This window comes from Crocuta crocuta, unplaced genomic scaffold (assembly GCF_008692635.1).
Source record: "Crocuta crocuta isolate KB4526 unplaced genomic scaffold, BGI_CrCroc_1.0 scaffold1133, whole genome shotgun sequence".
Taxonomy (NCBI): Eukaryota; Metazoa; Chordata; class Mammalia; order Carnivora; family Hyaenidae; genus Crocuta; species Crocuta crocuta.
In genome coordinates, this window is record NW_027530366.1 from 714,993 (window position 1) to 723,378 (window position 8,386).

Here is an 8,386-nt window from a genome sequence, read left to right on the forward strand (position 1 = left end):
GTTTATTTGCTCTTACTAGGTGGCAGGCACCTGGGCTCAGGCCATGGAAAGACAATGATGAACAACACAGACATATTCCTTGCCTCTTGGAGACTTATGATCTCATGCCTTCATCTCCCAGGACACCTAGCACAAGGCCAGGCACAGAATAGGCACCTACCTAACTGACAGATGCTTTCAGGAGAAACTCCTTCCAACTCTCAAGGGACACGGGGTCCAGAAGAGCACAGAAACTGGCAGTCATGACCTCAAGAGTTTTTTGTGGAGTACATAAAAAAGATCTAATGTGCGTGACTAAAGGTTTTCCACTGTAGCTGCTCAGCCATTATTTTGAAAGCTTTCTCTTGCTGCCTTTTCCTACCAGAAGAAGCCCTTCATCTCCTAGAAGGTTGCTAAAAAGTTAGTTCTTTTCGTAGCTCACAACAGCTAATAGGCATTTTTGCTGACAGACTGTGCGACCCAAAAGGGAAGTATATTGGAGTGCGGTGGTGCCTTTCATCGGGGGGAGACTGGCTTTGTGCCTTTAGGAGTGGCCACCAGCTTCCTCCTGGGATTCGGTTTCCAGAGGGCACCCTCACATCACCTGTGCCCTTTGGACTCTCTCCCGTACTTCTGCCCGGGTGTCGCCTGAGGGCTGGTAGCAACCATTATAGAGCTAAGTCAGCTTGCCAATTGTGCTGGGTGGCATACTGCCAACCACTGGGGCATGTGCCTACAGATACCACAGTTGAATTTGTCATGAAAACCTGTCTTTTGTCATGTGGGGCTGAGAGGTGAAGCAGTTCCACTAGATGATGCTTAGCTAGGAGACAAGGAGGCAAAGGGTGACCTGATGTCTAGCCTCTGATCAAGTAAGCAAAAGGTGGTTAAAAATTTGTTTTTTTTAGTGTGGCAAAATACTTACAGCATAAAATTTATCATTTTAACCTTTTGTTTTATTTTGCTTTTTTTTATTATTTTATTTTATAATTTATTTTTGAGAGAAAGAGAGAGACAGAGAGCAAGAAGTGGAGGGGCAGAGAGAGAGGGAAGCCCAGAATCTGAAGCAGGCTCTAGGCTGCACACTGTCATCACAGAGCAGGATACAGGGTCGGAACTCCCAAACTGAGAGATCATGACCCGAGCCGAAGTCAGACGCCCAGCCAACTGAGCCACCCGGGTGCCTCTTATTAACTCGTTTTTTTTTTTTTTTAACTTTTTAATGTTTTATTTATTTCTAGGAAAGAGAGACAGCGTGAGCAGGGGAGGGTCAGAGAGAGAGGGAGTCACAGACTGAAACAGGCTCCAGGCTCTGAGCTGGCAGTCAGCACAGAGCCCGACGCGGGGCTCGAACCCACGTACCGCGAGATCATGACCTAAGCGAAAGTCGGACGCTTAAGCGACTAAGCCACCCAGGCGCCCCTCTTATTAACTCGTTTTAAAAATCTTTTTTAATTTATTTTGAGAGCGAGATTAGAGAGCAAGCAGGGGAGGGGCAGAGAGAGAGGGAAAGAGAGAATACAAGCAGGCTCCACACTGTCAGCATAGAGCCCGACCTGGGATTCAGTCTCACAAACTGTGAGATCATGACCTGAGCTGAAATCGAGAGTCAGATGCTTAACCAGCTGAGCCACCCAGGTGCCCCCTACTATTTTAGCCATTTTAAAAAGTGTACAGTGAAGTGACATTAAGTGCATTCAGAATGTTGTGCAACCATCACAACTACTGAGTTTCAGAACTTCATCACCTCAAAAGGAAACGCTGTGCCCATTAGGCAGTCACTTCTTGTTCCCTCCTAACTACCCATATGCTTTCTGTCTCTAGATTTTCCTGTCCTGGATATCTTATATACACGGAATCATATAGCATATGGCCTTCTGCGTACGGCTTCTTTAATTTAGTATAATGTCTTTAGGGTTCATTCATGTTGTAGCATATGCCATTACTTTGTTTTTTATTATAACTGAATAATATTCCATTATATGGATGGACCATGTTTTGTTTATCCCTTCATCAGCTTAACAACATTTGGGTTGTTTTCACTTTTTTGGCTATTGTGAGTAGACCTGCTATGAACATTCATTTGTGTATAAGTTTCTGTTTGAACACCTGTTTTCAATTCTTTGGGGGTATATACCTAGGAGTGGAAGCAAAAGGTTTTTATGAGGGTAAACTTGGCCCTCTTCCCCATGTTTTTCAAAGATGAAACAGAAGGAATTCTGCTTCCTTATCTTACTTTGAATTGGAGAGATCCTGATTGGCTGTATGAACACTGTGACCTGCAGGGAATTGAAATCTTGGGACAGGTCTGAGATTGTACTGGGAGAGTCCATTCCCTACAACATTAAAAGCAGGGATCCCAGACCTAAATGCCTCAGGCTTATCATGTAAGAGAGCAGAGCAGGCTGGGTGGGGATTATTGAACCGGAGAACGTACATGTCGCCTCTCCCTCCGGCCAACTGTTGACATGCAGGAATGTGGGACGCTGTGTTGCCAGATTTTCTGATATTTTTTTTCAAGAAGAGTTGGAAATCCAAATTTTTTGGTGAAATCTCTCAATTTTAAAATGTTTGACATTTTTTATTTTTATTTTTTGGTTTAAAACATTGGGGCAAACCCCAAGTGGTCAGTGGGTAGATTTGGGTCCTGGCTGCTGGTTGGCAACCTCTGATTGACAGCAGGAAATGTATCTCTCCCTGTTAGCCCCCAGACACGCTAGTGGTCCTTCCTTCCCTTCTCCCATTCTCCTAGCCCCATATAGACGTACTTTGTTTCTAGGCCCTTCTCCAGCCTACCCTCCTTGTCTCACTGCCTCCTCTTCTTTCATCAGATCACCTCTCGGATCTTCAGGGCCGGGCAGAGGGTGACCCTGGAGTGTCCTGGGATTTCTACAGCAGCTCTGTGTTGGGTGAGCTTTGAGTCGGATTCCTCCCATGCTTGTCTGTGGCTCAGAGATGGGGGATTGCTTTGGGTTTCACGGATTCTTCTCAAAGACAGGAGTGACCCTGTGGGGGCAGCCTGTCTCCACTTGTTAGTAACTTATAGACCCTTTCAACCAAAACACTAGCCCATGCTCCCCCTAGACTCAGAATACAATGGCCTAAACCAGGGATGCCACAAAGCCACCCCTCATTAGCCCTCCACCACTTATGCCCTGGTTATTGTTTTTATTTTCTCTCTTCCAAGTGCCTTTCTCCTCCCTTGCTTTGTCCTAACCCTGCCACAAGCCACTGTATTGCATTGTCATCTCTTGTTCACACTCAGGAGAGACCCAGCCCGTTACCTGGTCATGATCATTCTTTCCCTGCCCTGCCCCCACCATGCACAGTTTCTGAGACAGCTGCTGCCTCCCAAGCCCTTAGCCTCTACCCAAGCTTTCCTCTCTTGGAAGCATCTTTCTCTGTGGCAGTCAGCTAGCACTCATGTCTGGGGCTGGGGCTGCAGGTTGGGGGAGGTGGTCAGCCCTAAGCTCTGGGGAAGCTAGAGCTGGGGAAGGTTGGGATGGAATGAAATATGCCACACCCAAACACGTAGCCAGGGAAGGGAACTGGCTGAGCAGCCCCTCAGGGCTTCTGAGAGCCCTGCAGGCACGGCAAGTGTTTCTACCTTGCCTTTGACTGCTGGTAGTATCATTGGGCTCCATCTCCAAAGGCCAAGCGGCTAGTCCTTCCTATCAGCCAGCTGTTTTCCAACCAAAAGGTGGAGTATGATGAATTTCTGGCCAGAAACTACTGTCTTCCAGGGACAGGACTTTCACACGCCCTCCCAAGGATGGGAGCCATGGGATCAGCAAAACTTGGCCCCAACTAGGGGTCTGTGAGCTTATTGTTTATGTCCTGATCACCCGTCTCCATGCCCTTTTATCTTATTGGAGCATTTTTTCTTCAGTTTTGTGCATGTAGCTAAGTCCTCATATCCCATGTGCTCTCCTTACAGAAGAAAAAGATGGCTTTGCCTGTGACCTCCTACATAATCCTCCTGGGAACTCTGATCAAGAAGGAGATGATGTGGAAGAGGATGACTTTATGTTTGAGCTCTCAGACAAGCCTCTTCTCCCTTGCTACAACCTCCAAGTGTCAGTGTCCCGTGGGTAAGTGTCTAAGGGATCTATAGGGACTGAATGCCAGGATCCTGGCAACCCCTGGCCTGCCTACCTGGGAAGGGTGGTGTTCTCCAGAAGGAAGCAGACACCTGGAGAGCACATGCTGGAGCTTAGGGAAAGCTGACATATGACCAAGACTAGCCTGACTTTACCACCCTGATTAGTTACATTCAGAACAGAGGCTGTAAGCTCTAGTTATATTGACTGTATGTATTTACAAACCCAAAATCTAGTTTCACTCTCTGAAGAATTCCACTGCTGTTCCTTGATGTAAGAGATGATCTGAGAGATGTTTGAGCTGATGAACTATTAGAATCTCTGGAACATTTCTGTGGTTTCTGGGAACAGCCAGACAGAATATTTGAAATTGAGATTCTTGGAAAAGCTAGGACATATGGTTACCATAGCTAAGAGGCTGCTGGGGTCCTTAAGTAATCCGCAGCCTGCTTTATTGTAGCCTTAATGTTGGCAAGAGGATGGCCTCGGTACTGTCATCTCAGATCACTGTGTGTATTGTTAGCAGGCATCTCCCATTTTTGGATACTAGAATATACCTGACGCTTACCATTAGACCGAACCCAGTTGAATCTCGATTTGAGGATTCATAAGGGACTTTGACAGCCTGCGGGACCACGGTCCTTGTCGGCTGTCACCGGATGGCAGTGTGTGGCAGTGCTGCTCAGGAGGATGCGGAATGAATTGTCCTTTTGTTCTCAGCCTCCACCATTAGGTGTTTTCTTCCTCTTTTCCGATATGTTTGCAGGCTCTCTTAAGGATACTTTTCCTTTGATACTTATTTTGGAAACATCAGACCCTGTCTTTTTTAAAAAAAGTGAAGGCACATGAAGTGCACATGGTCGAGAGAAGGGTACATAATGGATTAGGAGGCCTTCAAGTGAGTCCCTCAAGTTGACTACTCTAAGCATTCACCATCCAGCCACCATGGTTTCTTTGCATCCCTTCCCCCAGGGGCTGATAAGAATAAAAATAGCCTATATGATGACACTAGTTGGGATCAAGTTTCAGGGGCTTTTGGTCCTTATTCTTCTGGGCATCAGCTGATCCCTGAGGGCGGGGTCGGGCCTCTGAGATATAGTATTGCACAGTTAATTAATTCCTCCAGAGTATTCAGCACCTCCTTCTCTGAAACCAGATCTTGGGCCCTCGGCAGTAAAAGGACCAGGCTAGTATGTGTGAGGTGTGGACGGAACACAGGGCAATCAAGAGCCATGCGCCACCCAGCAAGCTGAGCAGCAGGCAGTTTTTCAGTTGAGAACTTGGTACGGGAAAAGCTGGTTTTCCTGACGTTACATCCTCCCAGTGCTCTTCTGAATCTGCCCTTGCCCACAGCTGTAGCACACTGTGAAATGCATGTGCTTCAGGAAGTAGGAAGGGTGTAGAATGATGACCCTGAGGGCTGGCTGGGTTCAGAAGTGCCTTCAGAATCATCCAAGCAAAGCTGAATTCTGCTCACCAGGTGTTAATGTTCTGAGGGGTCTTTTCCATTCTTCCAAAGTGATGGTCCAAGGGTATGGTGTCTGTAGTCCCTTTCTCTGAACCCAGAGCACTCCATTTCCTGGTGGTGTGAGTAAAGGGGTTACTGTCACTGGGAAGAGCATTGCATTTTAGGGAGAAGGGCTGTGGGTACGGGTAGAAGTGGTAGGTGTTGTACAGGACACTCATTTCTTTTTTTTTTTTTTAAGTTTATTTTGAGAGAGAGAGAAAGTGTGAGCAAGTGGGGGAGGGGCACAGAGAGAGGGTGAAAGAGAGAATCCCAAGTAGGCTCCGTACCCTCAGCACAGAGCCAGACGCACAGCTCAAACCCACAAACCACAAGACCACACCCCAAGCTGAAACCAAGAGCCAGTCACTCAACCAACCGAGCCACCCAGGTGCCCCAAAAGAAAACACTCAATTCTGTAAACATGTCTTCAGCAGGCACACCAGGTCAAAAGCCGAGGGCCAGAATACAGCCTTCAAAGACTCTCTAGTCTAGAGGAGGAGAGACAAGTATACGATTAGTTCTAAAAAAAGACAAAGTGTCCAAAGCAGATTTATTATTATAAAAATTTCATGCAGTTCAGAAAGGTGTCAAGTGAATAATGGAAGTTCTAGTACACCCTGAGCCCCCATTCCTGTGCCACAGAGAGAACCGCAGTTTACATTTCTTTTGTATCCTTTCTGAAACGGGCTGTGTTCTAAGTATTATAAAAGGGATATGAACCAAGCCCATGAGACTGTGGAAGATGGGACAAACAGGCAGTTTCATGAAACGGGAACCCATTTCATGTGTGATATGGTGCCTGAGCTGGGCCCGAGAGGCGACGAGGATGGAGGGCCAGCCACAAGCAGAGGCATGAGACAGACAATTTCAGAAGGCGGGACTTGTCCTTCAGCAGATGGCTGGCACTCGGTGGGGTGGGGGGGGTATACTGTGTGTGTGAGTGTGAGTGTGTGTGTGTGTTATTGGGGGAGATTGAGCCAAAGAAGTTGAATGGGGTCATGTTTGAAAGGTGTTGCTATAATATCATGGTAAAGAATGTAGAGGTTTCTTTGCTGGAGGTACTGGGGATCCATGGAAAGCAGTTTAGGGAGTGAGAAGGTCAGATTCTCTTTTTTAGAAAAGGGATAGTAACAGATGCAGTGAAGGTGGGTGGGGGTGCGGCAGGGAGACTCTTGGCGGGGGGGAGACCAGTTAGGAGGCTGATGCAAATGCTGCGGGTAGGACAGGGCAATGGCCAGGATGGACAACCTTGGAGACAGAACCATCAGCAGGAGGAGGCGGCGTCTCTTCCTAGTTTAGTCCAAATGAGCACGTGGCCCAGGACCAGCGTCCCCGGCACCCCTCCCAGCTGTCCCCAGGCTGCCGCCCAGGCCAGTCGGGTGTGCTCAGCAGAGTCAGACTGGCTGTAACGTGAGCTCTGGCCCTGCAGAAACGATGGTGCTGCCGCTGGAGAAAAAAACTAGTCTAATGCATTCCAGAGCCAAGGAGAAATGCCTTTCAGATTACCCGCAGTTTAGGCCTTTCTCCATAGCTCCCCGTCTGTTGGGGAAGGTCTTGGAGAACGAGAGGCAGGGGAAGCAGGAGTGTGAACAGGAAAGGGAAACCAGACAGGGTAGCAGGGCTCAGTGGGGAAAGAACTGGTCCCAGCAGATGGTAAATTCCAGGTCACGGGATGTGGGGAAGGCCTGGGGATGCCTCCTAAGAGTTTTGGGTTCTAGAAGGTCCCTTTCCTTCCTGCTCCCACTATATTAAAGGGAAGAGGTCAGTCATGGGTTGAGTGCTCATGACTGAGCTGAAAGCTGGTTCAGCCAGTGTAGGCTAGCACAGATTTCTGCCTCAGCGACACCGAAGGAGCCCATGGTTTAGTTTGAGGTGGGGTGGGGTGGGCAGGTAGCCAAACTGGCAGCCTTCCTGGGCATTTCAGAGTGTTCCCAGCACCCCACTGTTTCCCCGCAGGCCTCTTCCATAACCCCTACTCTTGCCTCTTCTAGGCCCTGCAACTGGTTCCTCTTTACCGACGTCCTGAAGAGGCTGAAGCTTTCCTCCAGGATCTTTCAGGCTCGGTTCCCGCACTTTGAAATTGCCACCTTGCCCAAGGCTGAGTTCTACCGGCAGGTGGCCTCCAGGCTGCTTCTNNNCTCTCAGCTTCTGACCCCAGCTGAGAGGCCCGGAGGCATGGACGACAGATCCGCCCCAGGCTCCTCTGAGACTGTGGAGCTGGTGCGGTATGAGCCAGAGCTACTTCGGCTCCTGGGGTCTGAGGTGGAGTTCCAGCCGTGGAACAGTTGACCGGGAAAACAGCCCCTCCCTTTTCTTCTTTCTCCTCCCAAATTAACCCTTCCCCACCTCCCAGGTCTTTCCCCCACCGAGCACCAGACTGCAGAATGAGGCAATAATACGGACCAACAAGAAGCCGCCTTATCAATGCCAGCATTAGTGACTGGATTTTTTTTTTCTGGTTATTATTAGTTCTCATCTCCCTGTCATCGTCATTGTTGTGGTTGGTGATGGGGGTGGAAAGCTGAATTCCACATCTGAGGGCAAGAGGTCCTGGGGATGGTGGGAGGTGGCGCCAGGGTCCCTTGGGGTGGCCTCGGCCTGTCCAGAGGAGAAATGAGAAAAGGCCAAATCTCTGAGCGCCCCCTCCGTTCCCCTGTGTTCTTCTGTCTTCCATAGTATTTATTTTATTAGTATTTAATTTGTATTGTTTCATTGGTTTCTGATAAGTCTGTATCACTGTGACGATTTGAGACAACTTGTTGTATTGAGGGACTTTCTTCACCTCCTTTGTCTTTCTTGA

The 8,386-nt window shown here is 48.4% G+C and overlaps 1 protein-coding gene across 1 annotated transcript in view; it reads left to right on the plus strand.

The window, feature by feature from the left end:
• Positions 1 to 8,279, plus strand: part of BCORL1 (BCL6 corepressor like 1) — a 43,414-nt gene extending 35,135 nt beyond the window's left edge. Inside the window, exons 12-14 of the mRNA XM_077766161.1 lie at positions 2,811 to 2,888; positions 3,917 to 4,070; positions 7,578 to 8,279. Coding sequence (XP_077622287.1) covers positions 2,811 to 2,888; positions 3,917 to 4,070; positions 7,578 to 7,875 — 530 coding nt within the window. The 3' untranslated portion in view covers positions 7,876 to 8,279. The remainder of the gene's footprint in view (positions 1 to 2,810; positions 2,889 to 3,916; positions 4,071 to 7,577) is intronic.
• Positions 8,280 to 8,386: the final 107 nt, after the last annotated feature.